Below are 22,505 nucleotides of genomic sequence, written 5' to 3'. Positions count from 1 at the left end.
CTATCACAGAGTAATTCCAGTGACTAAAATTAAACTGTTGGTCCTTTGGTGACATCCCCTCCTCCGTGAGATGCCATGAGGCAAAAACAAAGGGCAGTTTTTCCAAGCAAGCAGGAAAGGCAGATAGAGAATTTAATTTTGAGAATCCCATACAATCATAGTACGTGCTCTGGCTAGTGGGAACCGGGTGGTTGGTGCCTGCCACCTGGAAAACAGGAGTGAATAATATCTAACATCAAAAGGGTACTTTAGACCAGTGGCCAGCAACGTTTTAGAGCCAAGGACTGGAACGTTAGGTTCCAGGTTAGGTACAAGATGACTTGATGCTCTGACCCAGCCACCACCACAGATTTTACTGCCCTGCTTCCCCTACTCCCCAGCTGCAGTGCAGGTGTAGCTCCCTGCTGCTCAGCCCAGCTCTGGCATCATGGACTGGATTCTAAAGGCCAGATCTTGCCCATGTATAAATCTAAATAATAATAGTAAAAATATGAATGATAATGATGTTGCCAACCCCTTGAAGACAGATTGAGGGACATGAATCTCTTCAGCCGCCGCAAGAGAAGACAAACTCATCAGAAAGGATCAGCATGGAATAGGGGATACTCTGTTTACCAGGGTGCCCCTCAGGGTTATTAGAAACAAAGGCCATAAACTGAAGGAGAGTAGATTTGGACATCAGAAGAAATTCTTTACAATGAGGGCTGCCAAAGTATGGAATGGACTTCCAAGGGAGATGGTACTTTCCCCTACTTTGGAGGTGTTCAAAAGGAGATTAGACAAGCACCTTGCTAGGGTTATTTGACCCCAGCGCACTTTCCTGCAGGGGGTCGGACTCAATGATCTAACAGGTCCCTCTGACCCTAGAAGTCTATGAAATTTAGACAGCAACTAAATGAGAAATGCAAGCAGCCCCATGATAAGTCTAGTCCCTGGTTCTTAGTATCACCAAAAAATAATCATTTTAGTGCCTTATTTGTAAAGATAGTTGCAACCAGATGCAGGAAAATATTTGCTTTTAGTGAGGTCTGATCTTTATAGACACAGCTGTTTATCTGAGCTGTGATAGAGGCTATTACCTCCTTGGGGGTGGGACACATGATGAATCTTACCACCAGAAATATTATCCCAGTACGGTGAAAGGAATTCATAGTGACCCAGCTGTATTATTTGAAATAGCTCTTCTTGGTCTCGCTCTTGGCTGCGGAAAGGGGGGAAGCCACATAGCAGTATGTAGAGTATCACTCCAGTAGCCCACAGGTCTACTTCCAGGCCATAACCTACGGGAAATACATATCACAGGTTAAATATCTTTTTTACCAAAACTAACCTTTAGAGAAGAAATATGTACTTTATAAGAAATATTTTATTCCATATTACATTCTCCAAGAAAAACTGTAGCTTTGTCCCCTGTGATATTTTGAAATTGTTACACAGGTGATCTCTGAGGTCCGTGACCTTTTGCAGCAATGGGGCTTTAAGATTCTTTGGATTATAACCATGATGTAGAGAGGAGGAAAGCAAGAACATTCAGGGCAAAACAAAGAGACAATTCTTCACTGGCACGATTTCAACAAGAATTACTGAGCTATTTTGTTTCTTATCTAGCTGAATGTAATACACACTGTTAAGTATTAAAAATATTAATAATATGAAGATTAATTAGGTATCAGTGACAAAGTACACAAATATCTTCATAATTAAAAATACAATCATTATTTCTTAAAAATCTATATTCACCCTTTTCAGCAAGTATTTCAGGTGCAACATATGTTGGAGTTCCACAAACAGTAAATATGGGTTTCGTAACCAGCTTTGCAAGGCCAAAATCTGCTAGTTTTAGTCTAGTGGATTTATCTGCACTGTGTTGGACCTGTGTCAAAACAAAATGAGAAATTCTTTAAATTAATTGTGTTTTACAAACAGAATCAGAACAATATATTTATTACAAGATAGGGATAGACAGAGACAATAACATCTTTAACCCCACCAGCAACAAATTGAGGTTGGCCAAAATGAAGTAGAACAAGATCCCACTACACAGTATTCAGAATGCACTTTGTACTGTATAGAAAAATAAAGTAGGCAACTTACTTTTTAAATATACAAGTTCTAAGGAATAAGAAAACTGTTCTACAGAGTGTGGTATTCAACAACTTCTGAGCAAAGAACAGGTGCTTTGAGGGGAAAGAATGAGGAGCAAATTGGCCTTACATCGGAGATACAAATGCTGTTTTTCCTATGGAAACCAAATTCTTTACAAAGAGAAAAGCTGTGGGCTTCTTCCAAACTAGTAATGTTTCTTGTCACATCAGTACATATATTTCACATATTCCAGGTTGGATACCAACATTGTAGTGTCACTGCTAAGTGTTACATGTTCCCCTTCTATCCCAGCCTCCTCTCTACTAAGGTGGTGGGTTTAAAAACACAAACTAAAAAAACCACCTGTGTGCACAGAATACTCTGTTCATCCCCCATCCTACAGCTGCCATGGAAATGGATATTGTGGGGATTAATATTTGGAATTCATAAAGGACAAAGGAAGGGACACTGGAACATCAGCCTCACTAACCTCTTGCAGATTACACTTCTAATATCCCTCTGGAAAACTAGCCAAAACTTTCTATTTTGGCTTGTATAGCTCTTTAGTATCAAATTTTAAAAAAAACTATTGAAAAATAAAATTTGAGAAACCAGTGCTCAGAAACCAAGCTATGCAAAAAACCAGAAATGCTGAAATCTGCATATTCTTACAATTAGTACTTGGTAGTTATATTAAAAATAAAACTATTGGTAATTATAAATTTCCCTTAAATGGGGAAACCTTACCCTCTACCCCCATTGGAAACTATGTGAGAATTCTGCAAGTAAGCAAAATCTGGACTTCAAAGGTATTGAAAGGACAAGCAAGGCTGTAGGATGACAGTAGACACCCCTGACTCGAACACCTCCAACCCTGCCATCAAATGGAGTTTGAAGGAAAACAATTCACGATGGCCCCTGTGATAAAGCGACCGAGGGAACGGATAGAATAAGTAATGCTATCCCATGTTCCTCCAGCCAAATTTTTCTACCAGCGGAATTTTTTAATGCGAATCTGAAAAAAAAATGCACAGCAGCAGTAATACAGTAGAGACACCAACTTCACACTCCTCCATTTTAGCAGAAAAAACCCCACACGCCTCATATTTCTGCTTTTTCTTATGAGAGCTCATCAGCTTTCATGATGACATATTGTATTATTAGCAATACAGCTAACAAAAAATGAGAAAGGCATTTTTTATAGTAGCCATGAGCTTTTTTTGCAGTAATATCTTTCCAAAGAGGGAAAAAGTCCTTCCCTCGCGCTCCAAGAATACAGGCAACACTGGATCCTTACCAAATACAGTACAACTGAAAACAGAAAAAAAATGTTATATACTTTGAAGGGGCATGCATTTTTGTATCATCAATTTATAAGATTCTTTCAGTGCTTATGAAACATATCCAACTGCACCTAATATTCTGTATATAACCTTAAGAGATAATATGGAAATCATCACAATCACCAATAAACTTGGGGATCCGGGCACCAAACTTGCATTGAACTCTGTGCAACCACACTGCCGCTCTTGTTCCTGCAAAGTCAACAGGGGGTGTGTGGCGTCTATCTCCATGGGCCCCACCATTGTATTTTCTCTCTTAGCAGTTACATGAAACTTGAATCTCTCATTACAGCACAAGGTGGCAATACCAGACCATGGTTTTTTTTCAAAGCAAAATCAATTTTTTCCCCTTTCACATAGCTGCCCCAAAAGTAGTGGAAGACAGGGCCTGCATGTATGTATATGAGTGCAGACAAGGTTCTTTGAGTAAATCCACTATCTTTTATTAGACCAACTCAAATAGTGTATGAGTGCACATTTTGGTGGGGGGGAGTGGGGAAGGAAAGGGGGCCAGAGAAACGAGGATATTTTCCTCAAGGCTGGTCCCATGCATATGAATGAGTCTGAGACCTGGGTAAGAGACATCCTTCTACCACAGCTTGATGAGGCCCTAATGTCTAGGGCTGTGCAAAATTTCAACGAGTGTTTCATTTTGAAGCTGTTCAACACATTTTAAGCTCAAAACAGTAAATTCAAAATGAAACAAAAGGCTTCAAAACAGGTTTGAAATTAAATGAGGGCACTTGAAACGTTTCAAAAGTTTTGAAACATTTCAAGTTTCAAACCAGCCCAGTGGCAGGAGGCAAGGAAGGACCAGGGCTGTGCTCCAAGCAGCTCCACCAGCCCCACAGAGCTCAGCCTGGTAGCAGGAGGAGGCAGGAGAGCCAGTGGCAGAGCCACTCCAAGCGCAGCCCTGGCCAGTGGCTCTCCCCTACTTCCTACTGCCAGGCTCAGCTCCACGGAGCTGTGAAGCCTCCCGCCACTGGGCTGTGCTCCAAGCGGCTCCACCACTGGCTCTCCCATCACCTACCACCACTGGGTTGAGCTCCATGGGGCTGGCAGAGCTGCTTGGAATGCAGCCCTGGTGAGCACAGCTCAGCGGCTGGAGGCTCCACAGTCCCACAGAGCTGAGCCTGGCAGTGGGAGGCAGAGGAGGGCCACTGGCCAAGACTGCACTCAGAGCCAGAGCTGTGCTTCAAGTGGCTCCACCACTGGCTGTCCACCACCTCCCACTGCCTCCTGCCACCAGGCTCAGCTCCATGGGGCTGCAGAGCCTCCAGCTGCCAGGCTGTACTCGCCAGGGCTGTGCTCTGAGCAGCTCCACCAGCCCCACAGCTCCATGGGGCTGGCAGAGCTGCTCGGAGTGCAACCCAGTGGCAGGAGGCGGGGAGAGCCAGGGCTGCACTCAACCTACCCTCCCAGTACTGCCAGGCTCCTCCCAGCAGCACAGGCCCGCAGACCTGCGTGCAGAATGACAGAAGGCTAGACCTGCTGCCTGGGGCCAGCGGTAGCATCAGTCTTCCAGACACTGGGCACAGGTTGTGCCCAGCGCCAGTCCCAGGCAGCAGTGGCAGCCTCCTGTCATCCCAAGTGCAGATCTGGGGGCCCACACTCCTGGGAGGAGTCTGGCAAAACCCCACAGTCCTCCCAGGGGTGCAGACCCCCACAACTGTGTGGGATGACAGAAGGCTGCCACTGCCCACAAGTGACACGAGTTTTGCTTTTTGCAGTTTGAGGTGCAGTTTCCCAGAAGCCCCTGCACCTATCTCCTTGAAACTTAGCAGACTTCATGCCCTCCTGAGGGGCTACCATCCCTGTAATTTTCATCCAAATCAGGCATGAAATAACAAGGTTATAGGCATTTTCATGATTTCCCATTATAGCCCATGAGCGAAATGTTGAAATGCGTCAAAACAGTGAAACAGTTTCAACAAAGTGAAACGGAACAGTGCTTTGAAACAGTGAAACAAAACGACAAAATGAAACACTGTCCCTTTGAAACAGCAAAGCAGAAGTCAAAACAAAATGATGCTGTTTTGAACAGCTCTACTAAGGTATTTATTTTCCCTCCAGCTAAAAATTTGCCAGTTTGTCCCTGTCAAGCAGATGGGAAAAGCAAATGCCTTGTATATGTCATGGTTGTGTACCAAACAAGTCTGTGAAAGAAAGTGCTGTAAATTGTGTCTCTAGGGGCCTCACCACACAATGATTCACCAGCTTATACCATACAAACCAAATTAAGAACAGTTACATCAGTGCTCCATGCATCCCCTTTATCCCCTAGACTTGTCATTCTCTCTCTACCACAGAGCCTTTCAGCTGCCAGGAGAAAAGCAAGCATGCTTTCCCTTGCATGAATGCTCATGTCACTAGAATAAATTGCTTGTCAATCTCTTTTTCTTTCTGCGAACTAAGTATTTAATCTTAATGACATGACAGAGATCCACAGTCTGCTGAGTAGAAAACTGGTCGTCTTTCCCAACGCTACAGGATATATGCCACAGAACAGAATACTGCATTGCCAACAAAATGAGTTGGATAGTACTGAGAAGATAACAACTAAGGATTTCTAATGCACCCATAAGATTTCTAGTACACCTATTGCTGTTATCAAGCCACCATCCATCTTAGAGAAAAGGCAGTTTCAAGAGTACCATATTTATTCAAATCCAAAACAAGGATTTTTTCCCCTATTTAACATGGGGCAAAGACCCCTCATCTTGGATTCAAGAATGAGGTGGGCGAACAGTTGCTGTGGCTCTGGCTCCAGCCCCTACCCACAGTTAGGAAGTTGGGGGAGAAAGAAACAGAAGGGGGAATTCAAGGCTGCAGGGGTGGATGCACAGGAAGAAAGGTGTGGAAAGGGAGAGGTTAAGCTGTTTGATTCCCCCATCTGCCCCCACTCCACTCCAACTGCCTCCCCCACTCCCACCACCATCCCCTGCCACTGCTTTCCCAGCTGCAGCAGCCTGAGGGGAAATTTAAAATGACCCTCCAATAATTAGATTCTACACATGGAATATTATAACAATTTTATACATTTTCCACATACAGAATCTAATTGTGGGGCGGGGGCTGTCTTAAATTCAAGGTTGTCTTAGATTTGAGTAAATGCAGAAGATCCTCTTTTCCCTCTCCTGCTTCCTCCTTCATGTCCATATCTACACTGTGTGGCTGAGGTATGTTTAATAGGAAGATCTATAGGACTGCTACAGTCAACTTGGCCACCCTGGCTATTAGAGATGAAAACTGGGATAAAAAAATCCAACAGGCTGTAGCCAGCAGCAGGTTAGAACCTGGATATTTAAACCTAATGAGATACAGCTGTTCATATTTAGGAGTTTTAATAGACCCCTTGGCGTTTGTTGACTAGATACATACTATTCACAGAAGAGCATGCCAGCCTTTAGCTAGGTATCCTGATCAGACTGAAGGATCTAGATGTGTAGCAGGTGAACAGAACACTAATATAAGTGAGTTTAGAAAGCTCTGATATTGTTTTGTGTATTTGTAGCTACATGACATGGAAGAATAGAAGTCTCAAAAAGGAAAAATCCCATTTGAGTGTAACCCTGGGCACAACACTACAGACGCTCTCACCTGAATTGTGGGACCCTGGGGTACCCGGTAGCCAGTAGCCCACCCCAGCCCCCCCAGGAAGCTGCTACAGTGCCCCCGAGTGGAGAGCCTCCCCTTACAATCAAGCACCCTCGCAGACAATTCTCAAAATATTTACAAGATTTAATTAGTTACAACATAACAAATAACCATTAAATAAACACACTGATATACCCACTAACCAACCCTCAAGAACTTGTTTACACAGTCTCTCACTTGCACGCGGTGTACTAGGGATCCCGTGTGCACTGCCCCTGGCGGGGTGTCTCAGGGAGCGGAACTGCCTCTATCTCTGTCCCTGCCGTGGTCCGTGGATGCTCTCTGGTGCTGGTGTCCATCCCCGTGCTCCTGGGGTCTCCGGGCAGCAAGGATACCCAGGCATCAGGGGGCAGCTCCTCCTCTGCAGTTCCTGCAAGACAGCCTTCCCCTGCTTTTGACCCCCTTCCCCGGGTCAGCAGGGAGCAGTGTCTGAGCTGCAGGCTGTAGCAACTCTCCTGTCCCGCACAGCCTCACAGTCCAGCAAAACACAACCCCACCCTGGGCTTTGCCTGCCTGTGGAGCCCCTCACCCATCAGGGAAAACAGGGCAGACTCCGGCAGTCCTCCCCCCTCCCCCCAGCTCTGCTGTGCTCACCCAGCTGGTCACCAGGCTGCAGGCCAGTCTTTCCTGGCTTGGAGTCGCCACACAATCAGCCCCTCTCTGATCCTGCCTCCTTAGGCTCCAGGGCCGGAGAGAAGAACTGGATACTGCATCTCATCCCATGGCAGCCTTTTCTGCTGCTCCGCAGGGCACACCGAGGGACCACTCTGCCTCCGGTCTCAAGCCTGTCCCTCAGCCCCACTCTTTCTCTTGTTCTCTCCCCGTGGGAAAACTGCTCCCCCCTTCTACCCAAGCCTCTCAGCCAATCCCAGCCCAGAGCCCTTCCCGGGCTTTTGCCAACTGCTCTACTTCAAAACTTTGCTGGGGTCACATCACTCCTCCCACTTCCAACAGGGCTGCCTCCAAAACAGCTTCACTTGCCCTCAGAGCCTACAGTGTCCCCACTAGGACAAACTCTGTCTCTCTGCTGGGTAGCCCTTCCCATTCTTTCAGGTGGGTCCATTTTTTAAAGGCTGCTACATGAGCAAATGCAAAAAGTCATTATAGGAGCCACAGATTTTTTGCAGGTTTCCTGGACCAGCACAGCAACATCATTTCAACACAACCATGCTGGCCATAATATCTGAAAGATCAATTTTTAAAGTGAAGGTCTATTCTAAAATAGAAGAAGGAGCTAACTTCTGGGTCAAAGCTACTTTTTTAATAACTATTGATCTTTTAAAGTTACAATGCTGGCTGTTTGTTTGTGTATGCAATGTGAATTACCTCAAGAACTACCACTATAGCGGTCACTAATTAGCCCCCATCAGAAGTCATGGCATCAAGTTCTGCTGTTCAAGTAAAGCAGTGTTTAGCCATGTTCCCTATGAGGGATAGCAAAATTTCCTTGGGGTATACCAAGAGCTAGCCTGGCTGACTCATTCCTGATAGGAGGGAGCCAAAGCAGCTGTTTTCACACCAGTTGTCAAACCCATTTGTTTCAATAATGCAGTCATGGCTCTTCTGCAATTCCAGTTCTGCAGCATTTACCAGGGGAGCTGACAGTGCAATAAAAGGGAAAGAAAACAGAAGGGGTACCTAGAGACTTTTGTAAAAGATTATAACCAGAAGGTGATGTTACAAAGGAAAGAAACTATTTTTTCTATCCCACTCACCATTTCTTGGCATAAGGAGCCAAGAATAGGCAATACGAGACAATGTAAGAAAGGAGGTGTTTAAAGGTTTAATCAGTTGCAAGCAGAGCCTTGGTTTCAAGAGATGGGACTAGCCTCCTGAATACCTGCTCCATCACACTGTCTGCCAAATGCATCCAACAGTAGGTAAGTATGTTGGTTTGCTGTCTGACATTCACCATAGTTATCCTTTAGTTTACAGGCCTTTAAGATTATTGGGAGTGGCTCCTTGTCTGATTCTATTATTTCAGTCTCTCTGAAGACTCAACGAGACAGCACTACAGTGATTCACCTTAAAAAAAAAGCAGAACGTTATGGTATGAACAAACATACCTTTTAGTTGCTTTAAAGGATGAGGGAAGGGTTTACATCTGTACAATCCTGTAGTGATAACAGTTAGCTGAGTAGCCATAACTTCAGTGAGAGATTTTGCTCAATTTGCTACACTTCATTATGTCAGTCTATACCTGTCAATCTATTTCTTGAAAGGAGTGTTTTGATATGAGATCACCAGTCAAACACAAAGAATTTATCACAAAGATAAATGTGAGATACCAAAGAGAAGACATCCAACCATGGTTCCCAGCTAACATGAAGAATGGGGAAGGAAAATGGAGTAACAACTGAAAAGAAATTAAAGGAAAAATAATAACATAAAAGCTTAGATTCTACAGAATCTGTTAAGATGATTAAAAAAGTTTAAACTCCCCAAATAAATTCAGCAACAACATAACTTGAGATGTTTATGGGTTAAGGACAGGAAAATGCCTATTCTCGTTCAGACTTTGGCTTCTACCACTTCTGGGCTAAATACAGACAGTCAAAAACCCCAAGGCTAAATTGATTCAGTCTTTGCAGATTAGTTTAAACTGCAGAGAGTAAACTGACTAACGAGTGAAGAGAAAATTTACTTTTTGCAACCACATACCTGCAGGGACTTAGGCCAGAAGCCAAGGGGCACTAGAGCACGGCTCTCTCTGGCATGTAGCCAGCATGGGCTGTGTTTTCCATTCTTCTTCCTGCTGCTCCCAAGGTCTCTAAGATTTGTAGTCCAGAATCACAACAACAGGACACCTGAAGATTGCTCATCACTTTCTCTTCCTGCTTCCAGGTTCCTCTGGGATTTATAGTCCACAGTTGCAGCCAGCAGTAAGTTTAGCAGGGCAGGCCAGCTCTGTACTTGGGGGAAGGGGAATTTAACCCCCGCCCTCCCTGGCCCCAGACCCCAGCTGGGGTTTGCCTGGGAGAGGCAGTCCCTGCCTCCCTCCCCTCCCCCGCCCCCCTCCTCTCTCCCGCCCTTACTCTGCAGGAACCAACAGCACAGCCCAGCCCAGGGCTGGAAAGCATGCTGGGAAGCTAGGGGGCTCTGATTTAACTTGAACCAGGAAAGGGTCTGGGACAGAAGTTTCATAAACCAGTTTGACCCAAATCAGTTAAGTCTGATACCGCATTCAACCAGGTTCATCTTAAAACAGTTTCAGCCATTTTGAAACTGGTTTATGTGGACTAAGCTTCTGTCTGTTATGGGTTTAAACCAGTTTCTGATCATTTAAACCAGTTTATGTGTAACTTCTATCCCTAGACCTACTGACAAGCAAGTACTAATTGTGATAGTAATGTCTGAGATATAGACTACAAATTTATTTCATTTAGTCAAAAAAGAGCCATCACTGTCAGTATAAAGATATATAATTATACAACAAAGAGGGTTAAAATTACTCTCGAGTTCTAATACTCCTTTTAAAATAGAGCTTTCAAATACTATTGTTGCTATGATGGATTTTTGTTTATTTGTTCAAACGTATGTTTTATTTTTCTCTTTCTGGGTTTTTATAAATATGAGAATTTCAAATGGCCTTTCATTTTTCCTTTCTGTGGCAATATCTGCAAATACACAGAACCATATCAGGGGTTTCTAAACTCATTCACATTATTATCCTACATCTCTTGACCTTTCTATATGATCAGGATACCCAGCTAACAGCTAGCATGCTTTTCTATAAACACCTTATATTACATGTATCCATCCAATGAACAGCAAGAAACCCGTTAAAGTTAAAAAAAAATTAAACAAACTACTATTTCTCAATAGCTTTAAATATCTATGATCCAAAAGGAAAAACTCTCTGCTGGCTTCCATGGAAGTTTGTTTTCATAAAATCTTCTATATCCCAAGCGTACCTCTTCTGTAGTTATAACATAGTACAACATATAACCATAATAGTGCTATAAATCTTTGCCATGAGCCAGTTTTTCCATTGGTCTACATCTTGTATGATCATTTGCAGCTAAACAAATTACACACAAAGTGCCCACAAATCAGAGTACACATTATGCCTCCTTCAGATCTCTTACACTGGTACAAGTGACTACATACAGCATAGAGAAATGGAGATTCTGATCCCAAATATTCTAGATGTTCAAGATGTTTTACTAGTATCATTTTAAGTAAAGATAAGAGGTAAGGGTCAAATCTGGCTCACAATTAGCTTTCAACCTGGTTCCCAAGTTGCTTCAGGAAAAAAACAAAACACTCAAATTCTGAGATTGTTACCCAAATGGTAGTGTGCGCATGTCCTCCTCAAGATAGAAACTAAAATACTTTCCATAAACCAGCTGATTCACACCAAATTCTTCATCTATTCACATCCAGGCTAGATCCCAGGTGATCCTCCTAAAGCAGTAGCGATGTATAGGGGGTGCACAGGGGTACATGTGCACTCCTTGAGAGCAGTGGTGCACCCCCTGTAAGGCTGTACTCCCTATTTAAACAATAGGCAGGGGGCAGGCAGGAGCACCAATGCTGCCTGCCCCCCGTTGGACTCCTGCAAGCAGCGGAGCCGCTTTTGGTGAGTGCGATTGGCCACGGGGGATTCCTCCTCCCCAGTCATTAACTGGTGTCGGGGGTGCACGTGCCCCCCTGACTCAAGAGGCACTAGTCACCCATGCTCCTAAGATGGAACATGATGCACAAGGCACAATCCCCACAATGCTCAGAAGGTGGACACATCCTTCTGTGTTTTTGCAACTCCTCCATATCCATCCTTGTTCAATCTGCTCTACAAGTTGCTGTCTCCTTTGCCCAGTAATTCACACTGGACATTTTTCTAGCAGTTCATTAGGAGGATGCATATTGCACATTCCTTTAGTGATCTGGCTTGCAGGTACCATAGGCTTGGCTATAACCTTTCTTTCTAACTATGTCCTTTTGCTAACAGCAGGGTTCATTCTAATCAAAACACCCCATCACCACCACCACCACCTCCAAGCAAATGTATAGGCACCCAAAGGAATTACTCAAATTTTATCACCTTGTACACAGCATAACCCAAGGAACTAGTCCTATAAATATTTACATAATGTACATGCTTACAGTTAACCCTGTGAATATTCCCACTGACTTCAGTGAGACTGCTCACATGTGTATGATGGCAAGAAAATGGTATTTAGAGGTTTGCTTTTGGAAATTGTTTTGTAGGTAAATATATATGTATTAGAATAATGGTTCAGGACAGCAGCAAGGGTTAATTGATTTCTGAAGGACTGGTTGTCATACACACAGTTCTCATAACCTATGAGGCAGACAGGGTATCTAACCCAGGCAAGCAAGAAGGCCAATGGATATGCACATAGCCTGGGAAATTGTGGACATGGACTACACTGTTCCATAACATGAGATAAACTGGCACCAGCTCACAAGGCCCAAGAGTGTGGGGGCCTGAGGTTCCAGTTTTGAGGGAACAGACCAAATTAGAAGGCCTGGAAACCCTAAATTAGGATGTGTGCATGTGATGGGTTTGTGAAACAAAGGAATATGCTGACAAGACAGAATGTAGACAGTATGACTACCACAGAGAGACCAATCAATGATAACCATGGATGAAGAGTCATCAGGAGGGGAAAAAGAATACAAATGCAGAGACTTTAGAGCAACAAAGGGTCCCCTGTCCCCATCTCTGAGAGGAGCCCCCTACTGAGAGGGGAACCCTAGGCACATGGACAGAGGGCATACCACCAGCCTGTTTCATCCACCCCACTGGGGTTGGGGGGTGCACAATGGCCTCCAGCCTGCTGACATGACATTCAACAGAGAACCTCAGAGTGAAGCTCACGTCCTGGCCAGATGTACCTTGACTCTGATGACAGCCATAGGATTGGTAGCTATAGAACTGCTTATATTATTCTTTTGTTACCACTGTGTATCAATAAATTTGCCTATTATCGAATGGAAAGGTTGCGGTCAGTCTGAGGATTTAGGTCTGCCTGGAACAGGCCATCTGGGTCATAAATCCAGTGCCAACAGTGTAAAGGTAAGAAAGTCCATTTTCTGGCCTCAAGGTCCAACTCAGAATTTTGCTCTTCAGGAGGAGGTTAAGTGTTTTAGCTAACTTTAGTACAGTAGAATCATGATCATTTATATCCAAGTGGTTTGCAACCTGTTTAATTCACAACAGGTTGCTGAATTAAGAAAGAGCCACTCAGCTGCTTTCTTCAAAGGATATTACTTCTCTAATCAGCTAAATGTCATCAGTATCCCATGCAATTGATCAGGGAAGTGGCACCCTGGCTCCCTCTTGTGAAGTTAGGAGTTTGCAAAGTATACAGATGCAACATAGAGCTACACAGGACCAATGACGTACTCCAGTTGTTTGAACTGTATATATATTCCAAGATACTTTGCAAACCCTCACCAGAGATTTAAGAACCTAAACATGTAGGACTGATACACAGGACAGAGAAAAATAAAAGAGACAGAGAAACAGACCTCATTTAAATGCTGAATGGACCTTTTAAATACATTGTGGTCTATTTGTGACATACTTTATGATTCGGCATACACTCCATGAAAAATTATCAAGCTTGAATACCCAAAAGTAATACCTAAATAAGAGGTGTTTGGCGATAAAATGCAAATGCTTACCATGCCTGTAAGTCAGAGGCCACATAAATTCCAGCACTTGTATTAAATAGGTTTCCTATGTTATGCCAAGCACACTACGAGACTGATCTCTCTTCACCTTTGTACTTTTTTTTCTTCCAAAATGCTAACACCACAACAGTGTGATATTTACATATCCAGCAAAACAAAAAGAAAAAACAGAAAGAAAAATCTAATACCTGGAGAAAGATGACATGTGTTCCAGCACTTACCAGAAGATTTTCAGGTTTGAGGTCTCTGTGAACAATGTTCTTGGCATGAATGTAAACTAGCGCCTCGCACAGATCTGTTATCATGAGGGCTGCATCATGCTCAGTGAACTTTACGCTCTCTATGATTGCATCAAATAGGTCCCCTCCTGGAACATACTCCAGGATTAGATAGATTTCAGCCTCAGTTTCATACACCTCAATCAAGCTCACAATATTGGGATGAGAAAGGCTCTTAATGATCAAAATCTCACTTTCCATCATATCCTCCTTCCCCTTCAGCTTGGACTTGTCAACAATTTTCATGGCATAGATCTGATTTGTGTCGCACCGTCGGCACTCCTTCACAACAGCAAAGTTCCCATCCCCAATAGTTCTGCCGATTTCATAGTAGCTCTCCACATCACCTCTCCCTTTGACAATATGTCTCAGACCTCTGCTTTCAAATTCTTGAGGCTTTTTTTCTTCTTTGTTGGCTCTATGTTCTCCCACCTTTTCTGCTCTTTTCAGTTCCCCCTCTTCACGTGTTATAATGTTTTCCACGCCAGCACCTTCCTCTTTTGGCTTCCGAACATCTTTGTTCTTCCCAGGCATTTTTACTGGTTTCTCTGCATCTCCCTGAGAGTCTTTTGTTACCCTACCACTTTGACTAATTGCAGAAGTGCTTCCATTCTCCTTCTTTGCTTCTTGAGTCACCGGAATAGCTTCTACAGGGATTTTCTTTATTTTTACTAATTCTTTGTCCTGATTTTCATGCCTTTCTAAATCTCTTTCTTTCTCTATACCCCTCTTTTGTTTTTCCAGCTCATCATTAATGCTCCTAGGATTCACAGGCTTCCAGCTTCTTCTACAGCCATTATCTGTCCATCCAGCTTCATCATCTTCCATAGAGTTTTCTGAAGACTTCCTGAAATTCCTAATTTTTACATTCCTTTCTAAATTATATCTCTGACATGTTCCCGTGTTAAGGTCTCTGCTCTCAAAAGAGACATCAGCTTGTCTTTCCCTTTGTAGTTTTTGCCTGAGCTGTCTCTCTCTTTCACACTTCTCACATTTGACTATTTCATCTGAAATCTTTTCCATTTTGTTCTCAAGACTTTTCTCTTGGTTAAAGTACCTTTCTCCTTCTTTGGCTTTTCTAGAAGCCTTCACATCTTGGCCTCCACCCCAACTTTCTCTGCACCACTTTTTTTTGGCCTTAACCTTTTCCTCTTGCTTGGTCTTAGTTTGAGCTTTTCCTTCATGTCTGGCAACTGCTTGGGGAGATATGGCATCGCAGCAGTTCTTGGCAACCTCTGTCTCAAAGCCATTTTCCACTTTCAAAGACTTGTCAAGTAGCCTGTTCTTAAGCTTTTGGGATTGTTCCCAGTTTTGCTGAATGAGGCTCAGAGCATATGGGCTATCAGGATAAAGTTCTTGTATTATCACTCCCAAGTTCTTCAAAGTTAGCTGTTCCCTTCCCATAGCTATAAATGCATCCCCTTCTCTGAAGAAATCAGAGACACTTCTTACTTCTCTTCCTTTCAGATTGTAAAGTTTTCTTACGCGATCATTCTTCCAACGTGGAAATCCCAGAGCTTCTGATATGTCAGCCACCAGCTGCTCAAAAGTTTGGACCGATCGCCTGTTTAGAAGCAATGTGATCTTCCTGAGTGTGTGTCCACATGGTTTCACCACTGTCACAATCCTGGGCTTCACTGGGCTGTTCTCTGAATGGATTGTGTGAAAATCATTACGGGGATTAAAAAATGGAGAACTATAACTGTTGGCACCCAAGAATGGTTTGCCAAAATTTCCTCGAGCAATGGGTGGACAAGTTCCTTGTAGTTTCCTCTCCGTTACTCTGGAACTTATACCATGTAAAGTGTGGTCAAACAGCCCTCGGTGCCCTGCAGCAAATAAAGAGAAACAAATTACTCATTTACCCTGGTAGGGAACTTCCAATTAATAATTATCTACATATGAATTATATGATATCTAGAAATAAATTTACATTTATTAAATATTATTAAGGTGCTTTGAGATCCACTGATGGAAAACCTTGTATAAATCTAACTGCAGACATATTCACATTTTTATGGGGGGGCTTCACTGTCTTTACACACTTTAGTTTAACTGGCATGTCAAACTACTTTTTTCACACTGCTGTATAGTGAAACAATTTGGAATTTCCCTTCCTCTCTTCAGTAGACAGATTCTTTACAACTAACCATCTCTAACAACATAGTAATATAACTTAGACCAAATAAAAAACTTATACCCAGATGCTATAAAAAGTCATTATAATTTGTAACTTTTAACGCACCAGACCATATATTCCTAGGATTCCTAAAAATATAACTTTAAAACCTCACCATCTTCTGAAATGTTTCACTTTCTCTGTCCAGTATGGAATTAGATGCATGAAATTCCATAGAAAATAAAAGCATTAGTGTTCATTTAGTATTTTTTTAAGAAATGCAACCTTAATTCTGTGCTTCTGGAGGTTCTGGTATTTTGCCTTTTCACCTTAAAATTCAGACAAGATCATAAGCACTGAAAAAAACTCTGTGCCATCTAAAATTTTTCATATAGGATTTTAACATGGAGTACATCTTTCCTCATCTGGTAAAGACTTTCATAATCATATCTGCCAAGCAACATAGGAAACATTCCACTATCATAAAGCAGATTTTGCCATCTTTATATACGATTTTCTGAAGACAGAAATACAAAAAGAGGTTATGGCTAAACCATATTATAACATACAATGGCAGCGCAAGAACACCACTATCATTATCATTAAGAACCATGTAAGAGGTAGTTAGCCATGTTAGTCTCAACCCAATCAGAAGGTGGGTCAGGGTAACACCTTGGAGACTGACTCATTCAGTGAGGCATAAGCTTTTAATAGACGAGAGCTTCCTTAGTTTGATGCTTTTAAAACATTCTGTCTACACAGACTACAAAGAATGGTTATGTCATATTATTATCCCTATATAAATATGGTTAGTTTTTACAGTTGCATTTGGAAATAACACCTTCTAAAGCTGCTTGTAGCAAAAACAGTCAGACATAAAATGGAAGTTCTAGTGATTACTGGACAGTGAAGATAGAAATTCTAGTAGACAAATGTATCATTCTTCCACAGCATTCCATCCCTTTGTACACAACATTATAACTGAACATCCTGGGAGATCTGAGGATTGAGGGTAATCTGAGAGATAGTGAAAATAAGATGACAGAATTCACTATCAGTCATAGGTCAGGGAAGTCAGCCAGTAGGGCAAAGATCATAGAATCATAGAAGTAGGGTCGGAAGGGACCTTATAGATCTTCAAGTCCGACCCCCTGCCAGGGCAAGATACTTGACTTCAGGAAGTCTGACTTCAATTAATTTAGGAAAATAGTGGAAGGGTGGTTGTTCCTCAAAGGAGCAGTCCTCAAAGTACAGAAAAGATCCGTTCTTTTCTGCTACCCACTACCCTGTGTTGCTGCTGTTTTATGTGCAGCCACCACTCCTCATCTCACCCCACCCCACATGCAGCCGCCACCTCCTCCCACCCGCACCCCTCACATAATCTGAAAACCCCTACTGGGTTCAGATAACCAGAATTTTTACATAACCAGCAATCCTTTTACTCAGGGAATGCCAGATAACAGAGATTTGACTGTACTTGGATTTTAAAACAGGCTTTGACAGTCTTCCACGACTCTCTTATAAAATAATTGGGGGACTGTGGACTGGCAGAGTCCATGGTTACATAGGTTGGGAACTGGCTAAGGGGTCAAACCCAGAGAGTGTTAGTGGACGGGTCTATATCGTCTTGGAGAGAAGTGGCCAGTGGTGTTCCATATGGTTCGCTTCTTGGCCCCATGCTGTTCAACATCTTTATCAAGAATTTAGATGAGTATGTGGAACGCACGCTGGCCAAGTTTGCAGACAGTACTAAGTTATGAGGAAAAGCAGTCATGCTAGGTGATAGGATGTGGATTCAAGTGGACCTGGACAAACTGGAAAGGTGGACGGAGCGGAACCATACAGTTCAATAAGGATAAATGCAAAGTACTTCATCTGGAGAGAAGTAACCAGTGACATGAATATGTTAGGAAGAGATGTCCTGGCCAGCACGATGGCTGAAAGGAAGCTTGGGGTTATTTATGGTTGATCACAGAATGAACATGAGCCACCAGTGTAACTGTGGTGGCGAGACGCCACTACCAGCTCCCGAAGGTGAGAGGGGAAACCCCAAACCCTGGGGACAGACCCCTGGCAAGGGTAACTTACACTCTTCCGGGGAGCCGGAGCAGAAGCCATGACCGCAGCCATGGCCGCATGAGCCAGCATTACACCGGCTGTTTAATCAGCTGTTTCTGGCCCAGGGAACAGCTGGGCCAATCACGGCGGCCATACCGGACACCGTGGAAAAGTTGAAAAGCCCTGCCGGAACCAGGGCAGAGGCGGAGCCAGAGGGAGGAAACACTGGTGTGCAGCACGCTGGGGCTGCTGAGACTCCAGCATGGGAGAGGCACAGCACTCAGTTGGTGTGGCTCCCAACCCCCAGACAGGGGAAACCTTTGAACCCCCTGCAGGAAGCAGAACCAGGAGGGCATCCCGTCTCCCCATAGCAATTATGTCAAGGGAAGCCCTTGAGCTCCCTAGAGGGAGCAGAGCAGAGGAAGCATTCGAACCCCCGGAGGAGGCTGGGGTCAAGGAGGCAGCCCCACAGCTTGCTCCTCCCCAAGGGAATATTTCTTTTGAAAGAAAAAAAAACAAGACAAAACCAAAAACAAAACGAAAAAAAAAAAAGAGAGAAAAGGGGAATCAAAGAGCCCCAGAGAAGAAGGCCCATATGGAGTAGCCAGAGTGGGGAGAGCCATTGACACCCATGCCGATGGGGGGACACCACCTGAGGCAATCTGCGGGCCAGCCCACAGTGGTCGGAATCCCTACATCCAGTTGGCGAGTGGACAGGGTGTAGGGGAGGCAGAGCCCCATGGAACATTGCACTGGAAAACCGTGAGTACTGCCATTGTCGGAAGGCCCTCCCAGGAAGCTCTACACTGAACTCCCTCTCTCTATTAAGCACCATCAAAGTCATGGCAGGCGAGTCAAGGGGCAGGGCTACTCACCTGACAGGCTATACAACATGTGAGGCCCCAAACCTCACAGTAACACTGCAGTCAAGAGCGCTAATAGCACACAGATGCATTAGCCTTGCTTGCAATGCATTGGCTAAGGAAATGATACTTCTTCTCTACTCAGTGCTGGTGAGACCCCAGCTAGGCAACAGACTTCAAAAAAGATGTAGAGACTCTTGGAAGGGTCCAGAGAAAGGCCACAAAAATGATAAAGGGCCTGGAGGACAAACCTTATAGCTAGGGACAGACATTCAAAATGCATGAGTCTGAATTGATTCAATTTTTGCAGGTAAGTCTAACCTGGCTAGGCTAAACCAGTTTGTAACTGCACAGACATTCCCTCTGGACTGAGAAAATGCAGACACATGCCTGGAGTGGCTCAGGCTAGAAACCATGGGATGCTAGAGCAGCCCTCCCTTCCCTTGCACAATGCTGAGTTGGGCGGGGCATGGTCAGGCAAGACACTACAATTAGGGAGGGGTTCCCCCCCCCCCCGAGCAGACCAGCAAGGAATTGATGACAGTGTTTATCACTGCATTAAGAAAACAGAGGGACATTTCCAGCAACTACCTGTTGATTCTGCCTTTATCCTGTCTGCCACAGCATGGACCATAGCCAGCACATGGTCTTTTAGCTAATGCTGTGCATCTGTGTAAGGCAGAGGAAATGGTGGAATCCCTGCTTAGAGGGGAGGCAGGAGGGGAGCAGAAGCCAGGCAGATGCATGCAGTCTCTGCTGGAGATGCAGCCAGGGAGCAGGGGGGAGGAGCTGGCCCTGCTGTGGAGCAGAGAGCCCCGCCCAGCCCAGAGAGCATGCCAGGATGCTGTGGGAGTCTGATTTCACTTAAACCAGCAAGGGGTCTGGGACAGACATTGCATAAACCAGTTTGACTCAAATCAGTTAAGTCTGATACTACATTCAAGCAGGTTTCTCTCAAACCAGTTTCAGCCATTTTCAAACTGGTTTATGTGCACTGAACATCTGTTCTGTTACAGGTTTAAACCAGTTTCTAATCACTTAAACCGGTTTGTGTGTTATGTCTGTCCCTAGTCAATGAGGAAAGACTAAAGGATCTGGGACTGTTCAGCCTGTGGACTTGATATGATATGACTTTAATATCAGAAGCTGAGAGAGAAACTGTTCACTAGGGTGCCCCAGGGGAAGACAAGAAGCAATGGCCATAAACTGGTAGAGGATGATTTCAGGATGGATGTAAAGAAGAATTTCTTTAAGGTACAGGTCACCAGAATCTGAAACAGAGTTCCCAAGGAACTGGTACAGTCCCCAGCCTTGGAAATTTTCAAGAGGAGACTGGATAGACACACCTTGCTGCAATTATTTGATCTCAGCAGTATTCCTGTCCAAAGCAGGGAGGTTGTACTCTATGATATTCTGAGGTCCCTTCCAGCCTTTAATTTCTATGATTCTATGATGTTTTCAAGAGGAGACTGGGCAGTCTCTTCCCTGGGGTCACTTGACCCCAGTTTTCTTCCTGCCTAGAGCAAGGGGCGGGGGGGGGGGGGGTGGACCTCATGATCTGCGAGGTCTCTTCCAGCCCCTAACAATCTATGAATCTATGATCGTTTTCTACCGTTCTCCTAAAGATCTCCTTTTCTTCTCTCCCTTCAAGTTGCAGAACATTCTTATGCACCAAGGCATTTAAACATGTATGTAACTACATGAGTTGTTGTCATGTGTTCAATAAACTATAGCCAAAGAACTCTACAGCACCTTGCACCTCAAGCCTTTTGCATTTTGCTTTACACCTGTAAAAGCATCATTTTAAACAGCATATCTTAGCTTGTCCATAAAGTAGTGAAGAGAAACGTGACTCCTTTCCTCAAACTTCAAATAAAAAGGAGAGTCACTCAAGCTGATATATTAGCATCCTCCCACCAAGAGCCAGCATGATGATCAAGTGAAACTAGCATGGGACTGGGACCCATCATTAAGAACTTCAGTTCTGTTATCACTTTTATATAAAAGTGTTCAGACAATTCCATAACAAATGGATGCTCCTGACCTGTCCCCCTGGCTCAACACCTGACTGCTGTGTATCCTTCAACAAATTAACTTTCTGTTTTCTTTTCTTTACCTGTAAAATCAGATAGATACTTCTGTTCCAAAGGAGTATTGTAAAGAAGTACTTCTGTCTGTGTTTTCTGAATCTGTAAAGCCTTATTTTACTAATATATTACCAATGCTCAGTGATACTGGAAAGAGTAATTTCTGTCTTTATTTTATTTATCACCCATAAGATCTGGTTATTGAAAGATCGGTACATGTGCTCTAGTGATCCAGCAGATGCAAATATTTATATTTTACCCAAAATAAAAACCTACTGTGAAGGAAAATAAGCCAGATATCTCAGTTTTCTGAGATAATAATAGAAACAGAAAAAAGCTGTTCTATAAATGAAGTCTGGAACATGCTGGTTTCTAGGAAGTGATAAATCTCTGAATTTCATGCACATCTATTTTTCCAGATTCCTGTCTACAGAGTCACTCAATTTTGCCAGTGCTACTTTGGCATACAAAAACAATGAAAAACTAAGTGCTACAGTAAAGCAATATCCTTTCAGAGTATGTACAAGATGCTGACATAAAAACAAATATATGTGTTTAGAAAAAAAAAAACAATCAAATTTAGTGGAAAGGCTACATTTAGCTGCAAATAAACATGTTTCAGTAGTTACAAAACAATAAGAATTAAGCTTTCTCTCGGAAAGTCAAGAGAGAGAGAAATGGTGAAGAAAATTCAAACTGATTATCTCAATCAGGGTTTCCTGCTCTGTGGCTTAAATCATGATCAGGGATCCTGGTTTTCTCTGTTTAAAAAATCCAAAATTCTCTGATTAAAAAACTCAAATTCTGCAAATAAAAGCCTCAAAATCTGTTTTTCCACAATTAAAATAAAATGTGTGTGTGTGCATCAGTTGAACACCAACGTTTTATTGATATATTTACAATTTTAAGGCCATTGTAAAGCCTACCACTGCCTCATATATTACAATAAAATAAAATCTAAATACCTATATATTTTGGCATTTGATTTGTTCTTTTTATTATGGAAAAATCAGAGCTCCCCCTGCCCCCTTCACTCACCAGGACGCTGGTCCAGTTGTGACCATCCCCCTTCCAGCTTTATGGTACTGAGCAGCCCTGGTATGCTGGTGCCCTGCCACTGCCCATGCCATTGCCCTCACTCAAAAACCACAGCCCCCCTTGGCCCTGCCAGTGCTGCTCACTCCCAAACCGCAGCCCCCTCCCCATCCTGCCAGCCTTGCCAGAGGGGCTCCACATCTGCCAGGGCTACAGGTTCTGGCAGCTGCTGCAGCTGGAGCATGGAGGCCCCCTTTCTCCCCTGCCCCCACTCCCACTGCAGAGAAATCTGCATTTTTCCACAGCAAATGGAAAAC

At 43.5% G+C, this 22,505-nt stretch overlaps 1 protein-coding gene across 2 annotated transcripts in view; it reads right to left on the bottom strand.

Annotated features, from left to right (window-relative positions):
- The window catches only part of DCLK3 (doublecortin like kinase 3), a 61,391-nt gene that overhangs the window by 12,124 nt on the left and 26,762 nt on the right, over positions 1-22,505 (bottom strand). For both annotated transcript variants that reach the window (XM_090050283.1, XM_090050284.1), the window contains exons 2-4: positions 13,970-15,855; positions 1,741-1,873; positions 1,113-1,280 (exon numbers count right to left, since the gene is read on the bottom strand). In XM_090050283.1, the coding sequence (XP_089906409.1) occupies positions 1,113-1,280; positions 1,741-1,873; positions 13,970-15,855 (2,187 nt within the window). The remainder of the gene's footprint in view (positions 1-1,112; positions 1,281-1,740; positions 1,874-13,969; positions 15,856-22,505) is intronic.

Source organism: Crocodylus siamensis, chromosome 5, assembly GCF_052110815.1.
Source record: "Crocodylus siamensis isolate JL-2025a chromosome 5, ASM5211081v1, whole genome shotgun sequence".
NCBI classification, from domain to species: domain Eukaryota; kingdom Metazoa; phylum Chordata; order Crocodylia; family Crocodylidae; genus Crocodylus; species Crocodylus siamensis.
The sequence above is the reverse complement of the archived record's forward strand: the minus strand, read 5'-3'. Positions and strand labels throughout refer to the sequence as shown.